At 44.2% G+C, this 23477-nt stretch overlaps 1 protein-coding gene across 4 annotated transcripts in view; it reads right to left on the reverse strand.

Annotated features, from left to right (window-relative positions):
• ABCA1 (ATP binding cassette subfamily A member 1) overlaps positions 1-23477 on the reverse strand; it is a 97508-nt gene that overhangs the window by 15160 nt on the left and 58871 nt on the right. For 2 of the 4 annotated variants that reach the window (XM_086869025.1, XM_086869024.1), the window contains 23 exons: positions 20774-20860; positions 16142-16382; positions 15431-15570; positions 15075-15191; positions 12590-12778; positions 11535-11740; positions 11270-11446; positions 10443-10665; positions 9880-10101; positions 9115-9319; positions 8475-8588; positions 7835-8006; positions 7169-7300; positions 6507-6646; positions 5356-5493; positions 4595-4815; positions 4141-4213; positions 3425-3627; positions 2399-2447; positions 1615-1728; positions 1112-1263; positions 535-659; positions 68-166 (listed from right to left, as the gene is read on the reverse strand). In XM_086869025.1, coding sequence (XP_086725151.1) covers positions 68-166; positions 535-659; positions 1112-1263; positions 1615-1728; positions 2399-2447; positions 3425-3627; positions 4141-4213; positions 4595-4815; positions 5356-5493; positions 6507-6646; positions 7169-7300; positions 7835-8006; positions 8475-8588; positions 9115-9319; positions 9880-10101; positions 10443-10665; positions 11270-11446; positions 11535-11740; positions 12590-12778; positions 15075-15191; positions 15431-15570; positions 16142-16382; positions 20774-20860 — 3539 coding nt within the window. The remainder of the gene's footprint in view (positions 1-67; positions 167-534; positions 660-1111; positions 1264-1614; positions 1729-2398; positions 2448-3424; positions 3628-4140; positions 4214-4594; positions 4816-5355; positions 5494-6506; positions 6647-7168; positions 7301-7834; positions 8007-8474; positions 8589-9114; positions 9320-9879; positions 10102-10442; positions 10666-11269; positions 11447-11534; positions 11741-12589; positions 12779-15074; positions 15192-15430; positions 15571-16141; positions 16383-20773; positions 20861-23477) is intronic. The other 2 variants (XM_086869028.1, XM_086869026.1) reach the window with 1 other exon arrangement.

The following is a 23477-nucleotide window of genomic DNA, read 5'->3' on the forward strand; positions in this document are numbered from 1 at the left end:
TCCTGAAGTCAGCTAGAGCTACCAGGGATGTGCTTCCTGTCTGTTCCCAGACCAGAGCTCTACTTACGGGATGGAATGTCCCTGCATACAGCGTGTCCCAAATCCCGGCTTATCAAGAAGGGCATCCAAAAGCTTGTGAGTGCCTGCATCTTCTGGAGCATCGTTGCTATGGGAACAGCAGAAAAACACTATCAGTCAGTGTGGCAACAAGCACATAGCAAAAGAAGAAACAGCAAGGCCAAGAGCACAGTGAAAGGATGTGGGTGGGGATTTGCCCTTGATGAATGCTTGGCCTAAGAGCACACACACATTCCAAGTCTTTGTACACAGTATTAGGAGAATCATAGCATCATTCAAAAACAGATATGGCCTTGCCTGTACTTGGAGCTGGCATTTAAAGGTTGAAGAAGAAAACACCATGACTCTCTTTTAAAATGTCTTTCTGAGATAAGCACAACACCCAATGCAACCTGTTAAGGAACTCACTAACTCAAGTTTGCAAAGAAGATAATTTATCGGCCACACAAAACATACCTAATAAAAGTGTACTGCTCATCATACATCCAGGGCTGTAATTCTAGGCTGGGATATTTCCCAAAAGGAGGAACAATCAGGCTGAACATGAGGGCAATACACACAAAGACAGCTGGCAGCACAATCTGAAATTGCAAGGAAAAAACAAGTCCTTTTTTTGAGCAAATGTTTCCAGAGGCATCGGAAGTTATGTATGAATCACTTATTGGATCAAAATTTTTTCAAAGTTTCTTAAGAATACTTTTGCTGTTTACACCAAAGCAGTTCTAGACATCAATGCAAGATCTGTCTTGGTATTCAGTCATGGAATTCACTTCAGATGCAGATGATTTAGCTTGCAAATGCTGTTCTCAAGGGCAAAATTACATCCTGCTGTGCAAGAATACTGCAATTGCATGGTTTATCATGCAACTCCTTTCACTTGCACAGGGCCTCTTTCTGCCCACATGTGCAGTGAAGGCTAATTTTGGTTATCTGCATTCCCTTGAGGTTTTTTAGCCCACCATCAATTCAGACTATAACACACAGTCCAGAGCTGTCCCTGCTGAGAGACTCTGCCCATGTTGGAGGCTCTCACCTGGGCAAAAAAGCCCTTCCGGCTTCTCTTGGCAATGAGCATCCTCTTCCACAACAGAGCCATGAACTGCTGCTGAGTGAGCTTCCAGCCTTTCATCTGGTAGGAGCCTTTCCCATCCATGCCACTGAGAAGGTCTGTCTCTCTGGATTCTGCTAGCAAGAAGAAATGACCCTCATTCAAAAGTTCAGAGATGCTCTCTGTGCTGAAGACATAAAGTGTGTCTGGAGCAGCCACTCTCATTCAACAGGAAAAAAAAAAAAAAAAAAAAAAAAAAAAGAGCACAGTCGGGAGCAATATCAAAAGAAATTTACATTAATGTATTTTCTCCCTTATCTCTGAGCTTTGAATGGGAGAATTGAGCAGGCTGTGCATCCTGCACTGTCCACTATTCCTAAAGGCAAATACATTACCACTCCCTTGGCAGTCTCAGCCCTCAGATCTGCAGTAGTTACAATATGAAAGAGTATCCATAGGAAAAAAACAGGCTTGAATTCTAGCAATACCTGGATCTATGTCTGAGTCATTAGGATCAAATGCATCATCTTCTGTAAATGGACGAAGGCAGCTCTGTCTGTCTCCAAACACACGTCTGTTCCTTCTGGCTGGCAGTGTACCATCTGAAAATAATGCAGTTGTGGTTAGCTTCATTTAATCTCCAGCTAGCCCCAGAAAAACCAAAGCAATATAACATTTATTTTACATGTCCTCCATTTGCAAACCAAAGAGTTGATCTGGAGTGACTTCAGTGCAGTTAAAATCAAAACCAAGACTGTTATTCTGCAATGGATTATGTTTTATGCACCGTACTTTTTGTGATGTTCCAGAAACTTCTTCTAGTGCACTTGACACCTTTTTTTTCCCCCACAGGAGAACAGCAAGCTGTTCTCATTTTAAGAAAACTGTCACTTGCTACCTGAGAGTTATGTAGTCATGTACTTTAAGTGCAATTTGCTGTTATGAGCACTCAGTGCAGTGATCTGATCTCAGAGAAAGTAATTTGGACCCTACTGTGGTGTCATGTGTCAGGAGTTCTTCAGAGCACACAACAGTGTCAGCAACTAATTTGCAATATACTCAAACATTAGAAACTCTTCAGTATTACAAAATAAACATGCTACCAACTGAGTCAATTGACCTTTACAGCACATAAAAGCATGAGTTAAATACACTAAACTCAGCTATAGCAGGTCATTAAAAATACTAGGACAAAAGAGCTTCAGTTCAGTCTCAATCAGGGTCTGTCACACCTTGGCATATGTCACTTCTGTAGGAGAAAACTATACCCACCTGAGGTTTCTGCATCCACACCACTATCATCAGCCACTTTCAGGAAGATCTGGAAAGGAATGGTAACTGTCAGTGAAAATCAAAAGAGGAGAGATATTGTGGGTACTGCTTCAGAAGATGCCATGTGAGACTGGGGAGAGACCTGAGGATACCGAGTTTATCCTCTGCACGGAGATATAGACTTTGTGGCTTCTCTCCAGTTTCTGAGAGCCAGACTGCTACCAGCTGTTCCCCCTTTCCAGTATCAGTTCTCAGGTCATCTCAAACATGAGCTCTTTCCCATGTCTCAGAAACAGACCTAGTAACTAAACTTGGTGAATCTCATATTTCCCCATGTCCAACAATGGTTTTCTTGCTTGAATAGGCACCTTCATGGAGCTTGACCCATGGACTCTCCTAAACCAGAAAAAACCCATTTTCAAATTTGCAAAGATAAAAACCAAGGTCTTCACAGCTGTGAAGGACCTAGATGGCAACTTCAGTAAGTGACAACACCACTGTGTCAGTTTCTCTTGTCATTCATTAAAATAAACAAATGAAGATTCCACAGAGATAATGTGCATGATACTTCTGTGATAAAAAAGAGTGACTTGGCAGCTGGAACACAGTCACATGGAACAAACACTGAAATAAAAAAATTCCTGACAAGGGCATATATCTAAATTGCTTATACAATGTATGTGTCCAGTACGGAAACGTATGTTTTCAGCTAAATGCAACACAAAGCATGCCTAAAAACAACACAGACATTAGAAGCCAAATTTGGAGCCAACCTACACATGGTATCTCAGCAAAGTGCAATGAGTACACAGGACCTGTCCATGCTTGTCTGTACCACATTTCAGTTTTTAATGCACACCTCTGTGAGCACACACACAGGCAGAAGACAATCCATTTTGGAGAGGAACGCAAAGCTGCCTGTTCTGTCAAGTTTTACAGGAAGCAATAAGGCTTCATCTTATTCTTAATTCTGCCATGATTCATTTTACCCAGTTTAAGACAAACAGAAATCAGCAGCTCACTAACCTCCTCCAGAGTAGTTTCAGAGATGCCATAGCTGGAAATCCCAAGATCAGAAAGACGGTCATCAATTTCATGGAACAGCTCCACAAAAGCTCCCTCTTTAGCAGCTTTGTATGGCAAGACATAGGTTAATTCATGACCTATGTCCTCCACCAGTCTTGCCTCAGGAACATGTTTTGTAATGAGATTTGAAATTGCAGAGACATCTAGAAAAAAAAACATATGTAAAAGATAGTTCTGTTCTGGTTACTGATTATTACGTGAAAAAAGCTCAGCCTTTAAAATCCTGCCAGAAGAAAAGGAGGACAAATAGGACATCTCTAGAAAGAAGCTAATTTCCATGAAAAGTCTCATCTCTTTTTAATTTAACACAAGCCTGGACCAAAGCCAGACTATACTTTTTATGTCCAGAACTTGGGAGAGCTTGTACATGCTACTGGAAGATCTGCAAATCATTGATGTACAGCTCACCAACATTATCTACTGTTAACAGGCCAAGCAGCTACATAATATTTGCTTATTAACTCCCAGGACAGGTTGAATTTAAAATGGCTCACTCAAGAAGAGCACTTCAATACTTAAAATACCATCACTGTGAATTTAATAATTGTCTCAAGACTGTAGCTATATTGGAGCAACAAGGTTAAGGCAGCTGTCCGAGGTGAGCTACAGAGCAATGTTAACTGGGATTCAATCTTAAATTATTTTCCAAGCCTCACCTATTGTCAGTGTGTCACTTTCATGGTCACTGCCAAGGCCAGCATCAGAGCTGCTCTGGGAGACACTGTCATCCTGGTCACAAAAGAGAAGACAAACATTATTTCCTGCTGTCTATTCAAAATGGGGCTCACCAGATGCTACACTCCAAGTCAAACAGATGCTGAGATCACGGATATAGGAGTGCCACAACAGTGTACTTCACCTATTTTGTATCTCTCTGATCAGCTTGGGACCACAGACACTGAAGGAAACTATAACGGAGATGTATGTCCCATGCAACAGTTGAACTAGACATGGTCTGGCACAGTACCCACAGAACAGGTAACACTTCTTTCAAAGAACAAGGGACTTTCCTTTCAGACATTCTACCATGGAAAATCTTAGCTGCTGCTTCCAAAAAGCCTAAGATTTTATGAAGAAAGAATAAACATGAGCAGAAAAGTCCAGCTGTACCTTTTTCAGATAGGAAACCGTGCTGCTGCTGTTTCGGCAGGAGCTCAGAGAGGAATCCACATCCTTTTTGACCAGGGTCAAATAATAACCTGTTCCCAGCTGGTTCTTCAGGAAGAGAGAAGAGCCAACACAGCAGAGCTTGCCATGAGAAATGATGGCAATCCGGTCCCCCAGAATGTCTGCCTCATCCATGTGGTGCGTGGAGAGAATGATAGTGCGACCTGGAAGAGAGCAAGGAAGATACAGGTGTAAGTCAAACAAAACTGTGTTGCCATGCCAGAGACACAATATATCTTGCCATGAAGCTGGATGGGGGAGTTGATGCTACAAGTTCGGCTCCTTTGAACAAGACTAAGAATGTGGCGAAGATTCACAATTGCTATCATGAGTTTACTCTCCCCCACGCTCTGCTGGCTCTTGTGCTCAGCAAAGGTAGGTTTAATTTCATGTCTGGAAGGTTGGTTGCATGGAGCAGAACAGAACATTGCTGAACACCAGGGGTGATTTTCTGACTTTACCTGCCCTCCCTCATAACTCAGTAAAAAAGTTTGTTCATGAATGCTGACATGAATAGGCAGAGGAAGGAATACAACTGAGAGATCTGAGTATCCTTGTCCTGCATTGTCTTTGTTCATTCCTTGGTGCAGGAAACAATAAATTTGCAAAGACAAATTGCTATTTTGAGAAAAGCCATGAATGAGATTGATTTTCTTTTGCCTTCCACAATGCATTTTTTAAGAGTAGAAAAAAAGATGACATACCTTGCCGATACTTCAGAAGCAGTTCCCATATTCCTCTGCGAGAATAAGGATCTACCCCAGCTGTAGGCTCATCCAGAATGACAACCTTGGAGCCACCGACAAATGCTAAGGCAACTGAGAGCTTCCTCTGCATGCCACCTGCCAGGCACAAGAAGAAAGAGGTGTTCAGGCTGATGCAGAGATAAGTGGAACAGCAATACTTGCAGCAAGGTAGATAATAAGCTCTCTGAAAGAAAGTAGACAGAGGAAAACAAGTACTGCTGCCATTTCAGGCCTTCAGGGTCCCACTACTTTCTGGACAGTACATAATTAATCTGTGTAGTCTTTCCTCAGTGGAGTCTAACTCTCCTCCTACTGCAGGGAGCCACACCTTGCATGCCTTTCCTTAAGTGAATTATACTTTCTCAGCACCAGGGGTAGCAAATCATCAGCTTGGAGGCCTAAACATATTTGAGGATCTGGAACACAGGTCTCCAGAACTTGAGCTACAGAAATAATGAAACTCCCTTTCCACAGAAGTGTTCCAGAGGCAAAAGCAAGGAATTATATTGCATTCCTCAATACTAAAGCCTAATACTAACCATGGTCACCTGCTCTCCCTCCCCAAAGTCAAATGTGCAGTCTGTACTGACACTTGAGTAAGACAAAGGCATCTCAGTCCCTCTCAAATCTGGTACAGACTGATCCAGGAATTCAGCCCCTCCTGAGCAAAGGAGAAGGACACTCCAGGTCACCAATTGAAGGGGCAGAAGTCAGCATAAGGAATGCACATATGGTTCACAAACATCAAGAGACTCGGAGCCTACGGTCCAAGCCACACTCACTTAAATTCATAAACCCCAGATATAGTAGTAAGCTTTGGACAACACACAGCAAATGCAACTGAACTATGTCACGACGGAAACAAGTACAAAATACTCAGAGAAACTGTGGGACTTGTTATGGCCATTAGATAGCTTAAGACTGTGCAAGATTGTGATATTTCTAAGATACACAGATTAAGTACTTACTAAATAATTGATTTCCTTAAATGCTTAATTGTATAGTAGTCTATATATAATTGCAAGATCCCATCAAGGTCCATAACACAGCCTCTGCAAAAGGCAGCGGAGTGTTTCTGAGGCTGAGAAATGTGAAAGATCTGAACCTACCAGAGAGCCTGCTTGTCCTAGCTTTCAGTTTGTGAGGCAAACCAACATCTGTTGCCATCTGCTCCATCTCCTCTTTCACCTTCTTCTCCGGCAGCCCTTTGAGCCGAGCATAGAACCAGATGTGTTCCTCCACAGTCAGCCTAGGGAACAAATGCAGCCTCAGGGCACAGCTCAGTGCACCATGCTGGGATTAGTCCCTTTGATTAGCATTACTGCAGGCACTTCTGTTTTCTCAGAAAAATATCTTTTAGGGCTGAGGTTTCAGGAAGGAGCCACAGACTGGGTGCACTCAGCCTGGGCCTGACTTCAGGGTGTGGCTCTATTCAGCACCCATGTAAATAATCCTTTTTTAAGGGTGCTTGACAGTACCACAAACAACCCAAATCCCTAGGCACTGGGAAAACACTTGGCCTAGCTGAGTGGAGTATATTATTAACAGACACAAAAGATGAAAGTATAAGCTCTTGCTGATCATTCCCAGGCACTTAGGAATGTGCTAATAAACAGAGCGTTCCTGTACCAATCCCACACACCACCCTATTGTCTCACACCATGCACACACAGAAAAAGGCCTGTCAAAGCTGAAAGCCCACTGCTGTATCCTAGAGAACCCAAATTTCTACTGGATAGCACCAGCCCTGTGTCTCCCAGATGATACTCACAAGTCAAACAGCACATTGTGTTGTGGACATACACCCAGGTTCTGCCTGATGGTGCTAAGCTCAGAGCGAATATCTTTGCCCAGGATGAAGGCTGTACCTGAGGTTGGGGGGAACAAGCCAGTCAAAATGGACCTGAAAGAAAAATAGAACAGATCAGCAGGCTCTAGGAAACAGATCAGCCACTAAGAAATAGTGAGTGGCTGAATTAAGAGTGGATGGAACCCCTGGGGAAATCCCATATCAAGAAAGTAGCCTGAATAACATCTCACTAATGGATTTTAAATAAACCAAAGCACAAATAAGCTCCAGGGGTGATCAAAGAACACTCATATTGCTGCTTGAAGGAAGATTTTTTTTTTTTCTCCTCTAAAAGCTTCTTGTTCTTTCAGTACCGACTTGCTTTCTTTCACTGTTAAGTCAGAATCACAAATGACATTACTACAAAATGCTGCCTACAGATTCATTTGACCCAGCCTCAACCAGAGCCCCCTGTGGTTCCAGCCCCATGTACCTGTAAGGCAGCAGCACAACTAGACTAAATCAGCAGAGACACTCTGGCAGTGCACCAGCTTGCACACTGCAGTTCTATGGCTACCTCTACTATATGGATAGAGTTGCAATATTCAGTCACTTCCCTACTGTCTTAAAGCATTATTTTTTTCTTACATGGTAGTGGTTTTCCCCGCTCCATTATGTCCCAGAAAGGAGGTGATCTGTCCTTCATAGAAGTTAAGTGTGAGACCATCTACAGCAACTTTCTTGCCATCACGGTAAACCTTGACCAGGTTCTGGATGGAAACACCAAGACTCAGATGCACTGGCTCTTCTTCCTTGCAGACTGGAAGAAAACACAACAAAGCAGAGACATGATAGGTTTTAACAAAACTTGCATGGGAGTTTTAATAGACATCACATTCCCCCAAGTCTGTGAAGAAATGAGCTAGATGAAGAACTGACCACATTTCTTTCTCACAGACAGGAATTTTCCACAAAAGTTGTCGTCTAGATATTTTCTCTCTCCTGGGCTAATTTGGGAGCTGGAGATCTCCAGTGTTATCAGGGTCAGCAAAAAGACAAGGCCTTCCCAGCTCCATGAGCCTAGAATACCCAGCTGTATTCAGGTGGGCAAAGTACCTTAGGTTTATCTGGATGCACCCACCTGATCAGCATACCAAAACTGTGATAGCAAAAGGGTAACAAATTTCACCTATCCATGCCAGTACTGCTCCTGCTGTCCTTGGACTCATTACAGAAAAAGGCAGACCTGAACACTCCACTTCAGAAAGGCTCTGTGTCCAGCACTTACCTTCTGAAGATCCCTTCTGGTCAGGATGGCGGTGCTGCCTGTCCTGTGGTTCCTCCCCAAACCAATAGGACTTTGTGAAAGGAAAGTACCAGGGTCTGGGAATCCCGTACTGGCCTAAAAACAAAAGCATTACATGAGCCTGAGTGCATAGGTCCCTTTTCTTTTATTAGCTTTCAAGACAAGAATGGAAGTACTCCAACCCCAGTAAGTCTCCAGATGAGGCAGGACTAAGAAATCTTTCTACATGAAGACACTGACAGACTCTGTGTAAGAGACACCTAACTTCACTTTAGGGTTAAAAATCCTGTGCTGAAAGGTGCTAAGTAGCACACGTGGTACTGATACCCTTAACTTCTCCCTTGCAGCACAGTCTGTGAACTTTAGAGGAGGCAACAAATGAAGTACAGCAAAGCTTCTGGAGTTAGAACAGCCATGGCCAAAATGGGATCATGCTTCTGGTGCTGGGCAACACTCACTGCTAGCAGCAAGCAACAGCCTTGCTCTGTGGCTGGTATTGCTTCATGATCTTTATATAGCTCTGCTTAAAAATGGGCCAAATTTGCAGCTTAGTAAGTGAAAAGGGTGAAAGGATTTATTTAAAAGCCTTAAGACATGATTATCCCTCAGAAGCAGACCTCACCTGGGAAGACAGATTCAATGTACCAGGTCATGACTCCATACAGGAAGGTATCAAACAGCATCATGACAGCTGATGTGGTGATGCTAAAGCCATCTTCTTCCAATGGGCTCTCAAAGAAGTTGTCCCACTGAACACCAACTCCCTGCTCCTCAAACAGTGCAAAGTACTCGCAACCAAAACCAAAGGCTACTGGAGACAGCAGGCTCTGAAAATGGGAGGCATGAACAAGCACTGAGTTTTTTACATCTACTCTCCAAATAGTCATCTCAGTTGTAGCACAAGGCTAAGGGACATTGTCCATACAAAAAGTCAAATTTCCAAGAACTGTCTCGTATTGGCAGATAGGGAGTGGCAGATTTGGTCTATGTTCCAAGAGGCCTGAAATCTCTACTGGACCTCCATCCAGAATTGCTTGTTTCTCTATTTACTTTTCCTTACTCTTTGGCTTTTCCTGCAATGGAGCAGGTTGCTAACAGCCACCCTTCTCCAGACAGGTAAGAAGTGGTGTGCAGAGGAAAGGCAGGCGGTTCCTTCAGCCTGCATGTCTGGTGGTACAGTATCACAGCATACAGAGATCAAAGCAGCCTAGTCCAGCTGCATTACTTCTACTACCAAAGCCAACAAAACCCTCCCAGCAGCTTCTACCAGGTTGAGTAAACCTCTTTATCAAGCCCAACCCTGATAGACTCTTACACTGCAAATTAACCCCCCCTTTGCCACTTCCCCCCATGCAATAGTGCCCAGGAGAGTTTCATCAAGACTCACCGCAAAAATCTTGAGTGAGAAGCTGATGTGGTCCTGCCAGGCAACACACAGCACATAAGGCAGGTACAGTGTGAAGTAGACAATGCCCCCACAGGCAGCTGCCAGGTTGGCCCTGGAGAACACGGTGCTGATGAGAAAGCACTGGAGGATAGTCACAACACCGAAGATTGTGAGGAAAATGAACACCACGCTAGGATCGCTGTAAGGCAGCAGATTCCCCATCTGGCAGGAGAACAACGAGTGCATCAGGTTTTGAACAGGCTCTCCAAGGTACCTTTGTTACAGACAGCTCTGGAGAAGTGCTGGGACACAGGACTTGCTGCAATTTGCACAACAGCCTTCCCAGAAGTGAAGCAGTACAAGAGGCATCTTTTCAAGAGAACTGAATCTACAACATTCCCTCATGCTGTTTTCGGCCAGAATTGCTCCAAAATCTAGTTCCCAAAAAGTGACTAGTCAACACACACCCACAAATTCCTCCCCAGTGTGTCAGTGCAGACCACTGCTTAGCAGGCTCTAAAGGCTCTAGAGTCTGCTGCCACAGGCCAAACCAGGCAACTCACCTTCAGGATCAGCACCAGCAGTCCTGCACTCATCAGGAGAGGGACAAGGCTGCTAATGAACCAGCTTAACCAAAGGATGCCGTTGTCAAGTCCCATAATCCTCATTGTTTCCTTCAGCCGGGCTTCCTTCTCATACACAATGCCCTTAATTATCACAGCCACTGAGTAGATCCAAGCTAGTGTCATGAAGAGAGGCATGGAGCGGCTCATGACGCGCAGAAATCTGAGAAAATGAAGGAAAGGGGCCAGGAGAACTGAGTAAGATAGATCACTGGAACTTCAGATACCACTTCAAGGGCTATCAGAGCAAGGTGGCAGCTAAGGCATCACTGCACAAAGCAGCTGATGTGCAAAGCCTGACACAGGATCCGTGTCTCGCCATGAAGTGAGGCAGATGGGTTTAGAGCACATTGCCAGTTAGGAGTGGGAGCTGGAGCTGCAATTGTCACTCAGTGGGAAGTGCGGGGCGAAAAGCTGCCTTGCATGGAGACTGCTCTCAGTTGCCTCCTTTCCCCTCTACTGTGCCCATCTGTCTGCTTTTTTTCCCCAGTGCTATATTTGTTTGCATCAGATGTGGGGATGTGTTCACACCTCAGGAAGGTACTTTGTATGTTCAACTCCAGTACTCACAGTCCCTTCTCCTGGGTAGGACTCTGTAAGTCATTACCTGTTATAATCCTCCATGTGAGTGCCCTAATTCTAGGGATTAGGAACACTGTGGAGGTTGCCTCTTCACTCCTCATATAAACCATGCCTGCGGAATGACAAAAGCCCATGCCTCCCAAGCTCCTTCTCCTGGGAGCTTTTGAAGCAGCCTGCATACATACATGTCATCCACGTAACATGGGTAGGGCATCTGCTGCACATAAACCCCTGTCTTCTTCTCCGTGCCTGTCTGAACCCTGATGATGGCTTGCTCTACCACATCCTGTAGATAGACAAAGCCTCCCCAGACATAGCGCATGTCCTCGAAGGGGTCAGCACGGGGACCAGGATCCCAGTACCTGCACCAAGGGAACAAGACCTTTCCATTAAAAATCCTCCTCAACCCATCCTTGGTAAGAAATTGATCATAAGGATGTCAGGGCTCACCCATCCTTGATCTTGTTGGTCCTTTCCACATTATCAATGTCCATGCGTATCTTGTATTTCACATGTTGAGGAAGGTCTGTGCTGTCAGGAGCTATTTCAGTAAAGACTATGCCAGCCCAGAACCTCCTTTCATCCAGAAGCTCCAAGGACTTGTTAATGAGCCGGACTTCTGTGGGCACAGGCTCCAGTTTGTCCAAGTTGACACACTAGGCAGGGACAGAATTGGAAACATTTATGGGATACACTGCCAAATAATAATGTACTTTGTTTAGTTGTGGGGCGGAGGGAAAGAACACTCCAATGGTAATGTCACACCCAAGAAAATGACAACAGCATCAGACTCTTTTGCAATGGTTTTTTGTAGCTCAGCAAGAATTGTCATTGCTTCCTGCTTGACAGTCACCTACCAGTCAAATATGTATCACTGAGAAACACCCCCAAAAGCAATTTTCTGTACAGGAGGTTAGACAGCACTGTAGTATTACCTACAGGATCTCATCCAAGTATCAATTTCCACATATAGTCTTATTCTATCTGTTACCAATAAATCAAGTCTGATTCAAAGCCTCTAGACATCAGTGGAGAGATCTCTAAGGCTTTGGACCAGGCCCTTAACAAGCCATAGCCTGCTTCTGTTTGCACTCATCTCCCAAGCTGATGAAGCAAAAAGTACAACTCATTTTGCTACCGCAGTTTAAAGCAGCTGCTAGCTTCACCACAGTCCCCAGCTAAACCCCAGACTGAAGTATGAGCTGCTACACTGCTGGAGACAGTGGCAGCTTTCAGTCACCCAGTAACAGAAGGGCAGGAAACCACACACAGTGATGGAAGCAAGGACTTCAAAAACAAGGCCTAAGTTTAGGTTCCTGCATCTATACTGGTATCTGAAGAACTGGTAATTTTCTCACATGCTACTCAGCTCTATTAATGCCCGATTGTATCCAGAAAATGGATGGAGGAACACCTATCTTCTCTTTCCAGAACACCCAACTGCATAAGTGGAGATCAAGCAGCTGCCCTCCCCCAGCACCTTGCCCACACTAACAGGATCTCACCTCCATGAAGCGGGAGATGGTTTGGATAGCCCGGTCTGTCTCATTGAAGGCATCCACCCAGGTGTACACAGAGGCATTTTCTGTCTCAAATTCCTCTGGACTGTTTGACAGGAAACGGGCAACATCCTCCACTGTCCAGTTGGAAGCTGGCAAGTGCGGGTCCCAGAGGGCTTTGCCTTTCAGCAACGTCTGCAAGTATTTTGTTTCCAAAAAAGAAATAGTCGTGAGAAGTAATGCTAGATTCCTCTCTCATAATGAAAAAAAGCACTACACAGAAACAGCTGTTAAAAAGGTGCAGGTAAAGGCCCTCTGCCATACTGAGAGGATCAGCACAGTGGCATCCTTCCCCTCACCTTCCCTTTGAGAAGGATGTGCCTCCCTCGGCACAGCTACACCATTTCGGCGTGCTTTGCAGGCTGGCTGGCTGCCTCCATGTCCTGCCACCTCTCTCCCAAGGAGAGGGCAGCAGAGAGCCGTGCACAGTTCTGCACCCCACACATGCAAACCAGAGGGAAGAGGGAGATGCTTGCTCAGCAGAAATCCATTTGGCTAATACTGGTTGCCTAGCTCTGCTCACTTCTCCCAGAAAAATCTCTCCTCCTGGCTGGGATGGAAAGCGACTGAGGCATGGCTGAAGGTTCAATAGTCACTGCTGTGAGCAGAAACACCAGCACCAGAGGCCAAGTGATTTTTGTGTTTTGTGTTTGTGCCACCAGGGCTGGCTGAAGCAGTCCTGTACAGCCATGATGTCCTGCCTTTTTCCTCCTGTCTGGCACAGTGCTTTCTTCACCCAGTTTAACTGGTAGCTTTTTGAGGACAGGCTACTGTATGCACAGCTCCTAGCACTACCGCTCTGAAGTAGAAACCAGTCCCCTGGGCAGACAATATAAGGCCAGGTAGGAAGGGAACAGTAATTGTAAAGGATGCAGTTGAACTGAAGTCAGGGAGATAAAAAGAAAAACCTGCACAAGATAGAAAATGGCAAGAATCCTTGTGATTAAGAACTAGAAGTGGATTTTTTGCCACAACAAAAATGAAAGAGAGGTGAAGAGCTTCTCCATACTCTGCTGTTACCAGAAAACCAGAAAGTAGTAGGTCAAACAGTTAGAAAAACAGCTTTGCAAACTGGAAAAACAGAACAGACCAAGCCAACAAAGGAAAACATATAAAAAGGAAATCCAAGCAAACAGGAATTGGATGTGCTGTGCTCTCTTCTCGTTTGGTCTCCAAGGTTAACTTCTGCCACCATGCCTTCAGGGAAATGGCTCAACCTCATCTTGTTCAAGTCCAACATTAAAGCTCCTTAAACCTAGGGGCACACATCACCCTTCCTGAACTTCACAGGCACATTAGCATCAAGCTAGAAGGGGCAGGGATGGGCAAGCAAGGCACTTTCCTCTCCCTCAGCAGGAGGAAATATACCAAACAGATTGTACAACCCAGAAAGCTGAGAGGTGATGGCTGGTCAACCCAGAAGCATGGCAACTGAAGGGGATGCTGTCTGGGAGCTGCCAAGGCACTGACAATGAAGTACTCCTGCTTGTGTAAGTGTCAACAGGTGACAACAAAGGGACCCCTGTTGCTACACTGGTACAGAGAAGACCAGATTGCTGGGAAGATCAATAATTAACTACCAGAGGCAACAGGGCAAACAAGCAACATAAAAAAAAAAAAAAAACCCCAAAAAAACCCATAAAAGCACAAGGCTCAGAAAAAATGTAAAAAAAAAAAAAGTTTTTTTTTTACATATATATACACACACACACACATATATATATATATATATATATATACACATATATAGGAGGAACATTATCAGAGAACATCACTGCAAATCAATGTTTTGGACCTCAGCTTTCTGCCTGAACTTTGCAACAGTCTGTTCAACTGTCTCTGATGCTTCAGTATGTCATGTTGATGGAGAAGTACCACAGGGCACGTCACAGATTATTCAGCAGAGCATTACACTGGGGTAAAAAAGGAATTAATTTCAAGGTTTATAAGACCTGGGGAGGCCTCTGTATACAAGAAAGTGCACTGTGATATCCAACCAACTGTGTTGCAGAGACAGCTGAAAAAACTACTCTATAGTGGTCCCTCTGTTTCTTGATGCCAGTTTTACATCATTGTGCTTCCAAAGACATCAGCACAGGGTGCAAAGATCCACCCCTCAGAGCTACATCTGAGGAACCATGGTGAAATGCTCATGACACATTAGGGCAACACTGTGGACAAAGCAATACATTTTCCAGTAGAAGCAGATTAGAACTGAGTGTTAAATGTGCACTGCTCCTGGTTGCAGGAGACTGTTACATGAAGGAAGGAATGCCAAGCATAATACAAGATCAGTACAATCAAGATCTCTTTCAAGAAGAGGTCCCATCCATAATATTTATCTGCCCAATTCAGCACCGTCTAAAATAAATATTTCATCACTTATTACAAAAAACAACAGTGGTGGTTCTAGCAAGGGCAGCATACTGACCCGAATGAGATCCATTTCCTGACTACTTTCCATAAATGTCCAAATTTTTGGGCTTATCTCCTCCCACATTCCCCCGAGGTCACGAAACACACCCAGCTCCTGGAATGTCCTGTTCACCTGTCACAAAGAGAAGAGGAAGGTTATTTCCAAAAGCTGGCAGAGACCCATCATGGGCTGAGAGGGTACATGGAGCCTTCAACAGTAAGTACATGGGAGGTGAGAGATTAGAGAGGCTGTGCTTTTGCAGGCAATCCTTTCTAGGCTTGTGTTTGGGTCCAGTTTAGCTAGATAGGATCAGCTGCACAGTCAGAGGACATGGTTAATGCTACATTATCAGAGAACAGGAGTAGAGTTACCTCAGACATGACCTTCCTTACAGCTGGTGTATCTGGAGTGTACAAGATCTTCCCAATGAGCAAGGGTTTCAACGCCCTCCAGATAATCCTGGAAAGCGGGCTAGATTCCAGGTTCTTCATGAGCTCATTGCAGTAGGGTGCTGAGGAAGAGTGCAAAGATGAGCAGCTGAACAGCACAGTGACAACTGCAGAAGGCATAGAGCTTCAAGAACAATCAAAGCTGAAAGCAAAGCATTTTTCAGACACAAACCCCCTCCTTTACCACAAACCCCCTTTAACAGAAAAAAACCCTTTTAGCCCAAGCCTGCACTGCCTGCCCAGTGAACGAGGAGCAACCAGGCAGCCTACAATACTAAGAGCCACAGCACTAGTTCTGCAACACTCCCACAGCTCCAATGCATGGCACAAACAAAATTTGTCTAGAAAAGGTCAGATTTCCAGAGGTTGCACATGACTGTGCTCCCTCTCTCATTAAAGTAGGTCCACTGCACAGCTTTCTGTGGATTCTACAGAAGGTCCTTGGGAGACTCTCAAAGTTGATAACTTACTGGCATCAAGGGCATATGCAGGACAGTATGTGCATGCCTTTCTAAAACAACAGTGAATATGTCCCTCAGGACCACCTGCTTTCATCTGTGGAAGTCTGGAAAACGCTAGTGATGACAATCATGAAGTAGATGGGACCTCAGACCATGCCATTGTTACACTTACTTGTGGAGTTATCATAGAAGTTAATCACATCATCTTCAGTGCTGTTCCCTCCAAACAGTGCTTTGTAATTGTTATCCTCATACCAGTTGAGGGATTTAATTTTGAGCCCTCCACCTTCAGGATGGCCGCACACGATGCGTGACACAGCCTGATAGATCTGCGTAGAGGAGTTTGAGGCATTCACATTGGTCAGGAACATCACCTCTTGCCTCATGTCACTCCAGCTCTTCATACTCAGCAGCTGGAGAAAAGAATGGAAGGAAGCATCAAACACGATTAGTAAAAGGAAAAGTTCTTTACATGCACCTTCAAGCCAGAGAACAGATTTTTTAACAGATGAGAATCCCCTTGAACACAACATCGAGAGTAAGAACCAGGGCAAACATTTCCCTACCACCACAGTGGGAGACTGTAGAGGGGAGTCTCTTCTTTGCAAGTACTTGGAATATATCCTTGCCAAGTTCTTTACTCTTGAGTATTCTCTTCCAGTCCTGTGGGTGGCTCCTGGCCTCCCTGCCCTCTAACATGGAAGCTGCTTATCCTCCTGGTTGCACAATGGATTACATTCCAGTAGAGTACCCTCAGAAGGACAGGTGGGGTGGGGTACTTGGAATCAGAATAGGAATTAAAGGAATAACATCAAGTGACTGCAGCTCATGGGTCACAGACTGGATGAGACACAGGCCACAGCAATGTCACCTGGCACAATTCCACCAAGCCTCCACTGATTTACACCAGGCAGCCGGTTTGACCTCCCAGATTGGCATCACTTATCCCTGCCCCAGAAACTCCTTGTCCCACTGTCAACAGCATTCCCAGGAAATCCTTGGAAACAAGCCCTGCTGCAGCCAAGAGCCTGAATCACAGCATGAGTTTTGCATGCAGCAAGGAGCCTTCTCCTGGCCAGCTGACCTGACACCTGGCCTGAGGTGACAACATGCAACCAAAGCTAGAACTATTAGTACCTCTAGACTCATTTGAGTGGCATAACCCAGACAATACACCTGCAACATGTCACAAACAAAAACGCCCTGCCCTCAGCCTGAGATACTCACTGCATTAATGTTGCCATACTCGGGCATGGCCAAGATCACCACAACAGGAAAAGCAACCCACCTTCATGAGCATTGTTTGCATGCTACACTGTGTGGTTGCTTTGAGAGCCCCTTTCTTGAGATGTCAGAACATCACCTCTTTGATGGTGACAGTAAGTGGGTGTTATGAAGGAATAAGACAAAGGCAAGAATCTAAGATACTTCCTCTAAGTAACCAGTCAACTTCCATTTATTTTCAGCTCAGGGAATTTCTATTTCATAACCCTGAATTAATTTGTCCTATGGTCCTAGAATTTATAACATCTGCAAATATTTAACATCCAACATCACAGGAAAGAACCTCTCCTCTCTCCTTATCCGGCTATGGTTAGCTCCATTTGGTGCCATGTGGTTTTGTTTTTTGTTTTTACTGCAAGAGACAGTGAACATTCAATCCCTACCTCTTCTTCATGCCGCTTCTTGCCACTCAACTCTATAGGTTTTTGTCATATCCCAAACTCATCTCTTCTGCAAGCTGAACAGTCTTAGCCTATTCCCTTGTTCCTTTTGTGAAAGCCATTATACTTCTGTACGTCCTAACTGGCCTTCCCAACTTTATTCCAGTTCTGCTATCCCTTTTCAGAGAACAAGAGCCTAGATCTGTGTTCCGTATCAAAGGGTTTTGTATAGTATCAGCTGGTTCTCTATCCCTTTTTTAAGGGTTTTCTAAAATTTTATCTGATTTCTTGACTTGGATGTTCTTACTGTGTTGTCCAGAACAGACACATGCACTAAACAGGGAAAGCAGAGCTGCTGAGACACCTATTTGTACCTGCTCATCAACTGTGTCTCAGAACAACTTTAGATGCTGTGCTCCAACTGTCCTGTTTTCAGAGACAATAAGAGAGTCAAGACCATCTGCCACTTTTGCTCACTTTGCACTTGTCTGTCACTTTTGTGACAGATAACCAAAGACTAAGACAGCTGGTGAAGCCAGCCAGTAACAATGCTGAAAGCAGCAGTGTGCTGGAACAATTCAGTCCAAGTTAACCCAAGGAAAGCACACTCAAAACTCTTTGGCCTTACCATGGGAGGTAAACCTGACCCTTTGTGTGACCCATCTGTAGCACTGTGCATGTTTTAGATGCGCCAACATCTGGAGAAAAATTCTGGATGCTAAGCAACAGCTACTATGTGTCTCCTACAGAAGGGGCCTCTATTTTCTGATGCCTAAAAGCATATGACACACTGATATAATGGAAGACAGCTGTGAGAACAGCAAAAGCCCGAGTGCAAAATGTCCAGCTTGACTGATTCAAGTGTACTTTCATTTCCTCGCTGCTCACCGCTGCCTTTGCCTGCAGCCTGGTGCCGCTCAATATGGCTCCACAGGTTCAGGTACAGGACACCAGCATCATGGAACATGAATGAAAACTGTCACGCAACCATTTCTGTTTGTTACATATGTTCATGAAGATTTTTGAATTCGATGATTCCTCACCCAAAAGGACAAGGCTGCACTTCAGATGTGACAGTTTCAGTGTTCAATTCAAAGGGATCCCTTCAGGAGGTTTTGGTATCTTAGCTAAAACAGCTCATTTTTGCTCAGCGAAAAGGCAGCTGCTTCAGCTAAAGTTACCATAAACTCCCTAACACAATGAGCAAAGGTACTCAAATAGGAAGTGCAGCTAACTCCCATGAACATATGAAGTGTTAACCATCTTAAAGGGGGATTGCATTTGCAAATACATTTCTACATATTATTTTGAAACAGCTTGAGCAAGAAATTTTGTTTCATCTTTGGCATCAGCATCTTTACAGTTTACACGCAGAACTGATCTTTTTCACCTCTGGAAGTAAATATGTCAAATGTGAAGGGTTACTAAGCTATTTCTTCTCCCAGACATCAGACCTGGCTCCCTAAGTGTTTCTAAATAGTTGTCCTTGCTCTTGATGTTTAATCTGCCCTCCTAGAAGTTGATCGAAAGAGTGCAAGGACACAGATCCAATCAATCCCCATACTCCAAGACAAATATTTTGTTCAGACCATTTTCTAATTAAAATTCCCTGCTAGAAGGGCTCCTAGACATGGCACAAACAATAGTTCTCTCCACCCCCTCAAGCTGCTGCCCTTTGAAACAAGGGAGCAAGTCCCTCCTTTTCACACAGAATTCCGCCTGACAGACAATAAGAAGTAACTTTCGGTCAAGCCATCTGGAGCAGCTCATGCTGTACACAGAGCAAAAAGCTGCCTTTGTTTGCACAGCAGGGCAGAATAAAAGGTAGTCCTACCCAAAACAGCTGCCAAGCAAAAGGCACATTACCCCGGGATGTTTTCGGCCACATCAGCAAACTGACTATCACGTGGTTTCAATTATTTTTATCCCAGACGAGAAAAAAAGCCAAGCTTAGATGACGTAACAGGAAACAGCTGTAGTCAAACTCTGAAGGGCAGCCTCCCTGCTAGCAGCAAAAGCTCTTCCATGGTCCTGACTGAGGCTGATCCTGGAATCGTCTTAATTTCCATGTGAAGGGGACTGCGCAGAAGGCAGCAGGACTTGGGGAGGGAGGGAGGGAGGGAGGGGTGCGTGCCAGGAATTGTTGGCTGGCACGGTGCAGGCTCCCGGCAGCTGCCCCTCCGTGGGAGTGAGGCGCACGCTAACCTGGAGTGACCCGCTCCGGGGCGCGCTCCCAGAGGTTACTGCCGTTCATGGGCGCGGAGCTCGGAGCGCTGATGCAAAGACGGAAGACGAGCGAAGGGAGGAGGAGGAGGAGGAGGCGGCGGCATTGTTTAGCTTAGATGGTTGTGATTTCTGCTCCAGGGAGAGAATGTTTTTGACTAATAGCAGCACTTCAAAGTCAGAGCCAGACAAAAAAAAAATAGGATGAATTTCTGGCTCAACACCCACCTCCCTACCCCCCAGATTTGGACTTCTGATTCATACTTAGGTACACAGGGCTTTCTTTCTTAATCCATCATTTCACCTGCAAAAACTAATACTTGCAGTCTCTAGAACGTCAGTTTGGCTGTACAAATCGCTGTTTATGTTTAGTGTTGTGATGTCATTGTGCTGTGCGCCCCACAAGACTGGAAAGAAATCTCTGGCCCAAAAAAGCAAGACAGATAAAGAGGAAACAGTAGCCTGCCACTACTGATTTAAATTATAAAAGCCACAGCACCTTTTCCACATACCATACGCTCACTGCATACGAAACCCAGCAGATACAACCAAGTAATAACCCTGATGTGGGTTGGCAACTGGATGGAAAAAAATAGAAAGGAAAGCCTCAACATGCAGTTTGCAAGGCACTACCTTGGCAACAGATGTACTGCAAGCCCAACCAACCATTGTGCCATTGCTGAGAAGGCAAAACACTACAGAAAATGTCCTAATTCCTGTTATGGTATTTGTAACTTGAAGTGCCAAGAGGTTGCAAAGAGCATGCTGCCTCCACTGACACAGGGAAAACAGCTGTAGGATGGGAAGAAGTTTCAAAACAAGCCAGGGATTTGACTTTGAGTTGCCTCTTGTACTCGATCAGAGACTATGATAGCAACCACAGTGATGCATGCTCCTGACACAAAGACTGTTCTTACCTCTTTAACAAGCTTCCCAAAGCTCTCTCTCAAAACTTCCACAGTTTCTGACAGATCCCACAAGGACGAATTGAAAGAAAGGTGTCTCTGCAGGAAGAGAAAGAAGAAAACTAGAAGTTACTGCAAAGCACAAACAAAGTAAACTCTTATAAACATTCATATATAGAGCAGTTAGGACTGTTTACATTGGCAGGGAAGACGAAGCTGGCTTTCTGTGTAACCTTGAACTTATAATACCATGGTCTTCTGCACCCTGCAATGTGTTAGGATCACCCCTTTCTCTTTCCACAGGTTAAGTACACAGATGCCATAATCAGAAACATACCAACAAAATGTTAAATGCATGCACATACACTTACAGTGCAAAGGATGGCTTGCATTCCAGGTCACAAAACAAGGCCAGCATGTGAAATCCTGCAAGCCAGTGCTAAGAAGGGGGTGCCAAGTCAGTACAGTGAAGGAAAAGACAATTTGGTGGGTACAGGTTTTCAGTGAGACCACACAGATACCAACTCAGATGCAAAGAACTCCCTACTGCAGTGTACATTATTATCACTCATGTCCTGCCATCAGGCCTTGATGTTCTTTATCCAAATCAAGTGTGTATTTTAAAACAAACAGCTTCCAGGAAATAGCTGGCATGCACTGTCACCAAAGAGCCAGACTGATAGGCTTCCAGAAGTGGAAGGTATAGCTTTCAGGAAACTATCTGCTATAGCAGGAAGTCACATTGAAGACAACTCCTTGTTTTTAATTGCTCTACATGTAATTGGTGGCCTGGAGTTGGGTTTGTGGGATTGTTTTTCCCTTCCATTCACATACCTGGACTACCTTGCATAGAAAACATTTGGGCACAATCGTTTCAAGAGAATGAAGACTAAAATAAATTCCTAAGATTTCACATTAGTAGCTCTGTGTTGCAGCATTTAAAGGCATACTAAAGTTACAGCATTGCAACACAGATGAACAGTTAAGGCCCTCAATTTTAGTACACATCTTTTGAGCTGAATCTCTTCCTTTTCATCTCTTTCCTGCGGCAATTTCTGGAAACAAAGTCTGGAGGTTTTCAGTTGCTCTGCTTGATCTGCTGGAGATGAGTAATACCTGGTCAGTGCCAGCTGGTATAAATGGGCACTGCTCTGCTGATCTGCTAGGGTATTTAAAGTTCAGCTAGCTTTTCTGAGTGCACAGTTAGTCTTTGCTCCAAAGCCTGTTGCAAAGTCAACAAGGACTCTCTAACATCTACGGATCTCTACTAAATGCAGTCCTTAAGGTTTGAATAAATAAAGACATATTTACTGGGAGAAAAGCAATTAAAAATCCCCACAGGCTTTGACCTTTCAAGACATATATCAAAGCTATATATCTGCTCTACCACTACAACTTCAGCAGTAACATGAGGTAGAAAGTTCCAGGTTCATGCATAACAAGAGATGTGTTTATTCAGCTCCACATACTTCATCAATCTCCACACAGATTTGTGATCACTGTATTCAGAGGTGATTCAGGGACCGTGTGGATGAGGAAAAGTTTTCTGAAGACACTAGTTGGTTCAGAACAGTGAAAAGTAAAAATCCAATTGCAAAGGATTAGTGAACATCCTCCTACTGACACACTGTTACAAAGTGCCAGACAAAATTCAGCTCTGCAAAGTAAAGTACATAGGGAAAAGACAGTTCTATGTTAAGATACCCCTTGTATGGCCCTGAATTAACTAATGCCACTCAAAAAGAGAGATCTCAGAAATACAGTGATAAAACTGATCAACACTGACATAAATTCACAATGCAATCCTGGTTCTCAAGTACTACATGCAATTTTGGGTTCTCCATCTCTGAAGGAGCTCAGGTACAGACAAAGGCCATGATTCAAGCTAAGAATGGTTTTTGAAGGAAGAGCAATAGACCACACTTCTTCCAATGAGACATGTAAGGACAAAGAGAGGTTATGAAAAAGGTCTGTATACTTACAAGAGGGATGGGGAATGGAAGTGGGATAGGGAATGGAAGTGGGATAACTGCCTTCTCTCATCATACAGCACTAGAAAACTTCCAGTGAAAAGATCAGTTTAAAACAAAACCAAAGGAGCTTCTCTGTACACAACTTAGTCAAAACATAAAAAATCAGCAGACTCTACACAATGTTGAAAGTATTGTGAGCTTGAGAAAGAATTCATTGAACATAAAATCTTACCAAATGCTGTTAAACAACAAGATCCCAGCAGCAGATGAGAAAGTCTGGGTTGCAAGCTACTGAAGAACAGGACATTACACTGAAGAAATGTTGTTATGTACATGCCAAATGACTGCATCTTTTCACATGTCTCCATATTAAGGGCCACTGCTGGACTATCAGTCAAGGACACTGAGCTTAACAGGACCTTTTCATGACCTCATACATAAGTCTTAGGTGATTTAAGGGGCTTGCAAACCTTACTCTGAAATGTGAGGAGTACCCATCTATCCTTTCATACTGCAGCAGCCTGACCTTTCTTCCCTAACACATTCATATAACTTCAAGATCATTTCTCACCAGAACTTGCAATAGTATCATTGATATGGAAGAAATTTTACTCTCTCTACCACTTCTTGAACCTCAAAGCCCACTCAGGAAACCTCTCATAAGTCATCTGCAGTGACAAAAAAAAATAAAAAAATAAATCAGTCACAAGGGCCAGTCTTCTTTGAACAGATGAGCATGTCAT

This window comes from Cyanistes caeruleus, chromosome Z (genome assembly GCF_971803275.1).
Source record: "Cyanistes caeruleus chromosome Z, bCyaCae1.hap1.1, whole genome shotgun sequence".
Taxonomy (NCBI): Eukaryota; Metazoa; Chordata; class Aves; order Passeriformes; family Paridae; genus Cyanistes; species Cyanistes caeruleus.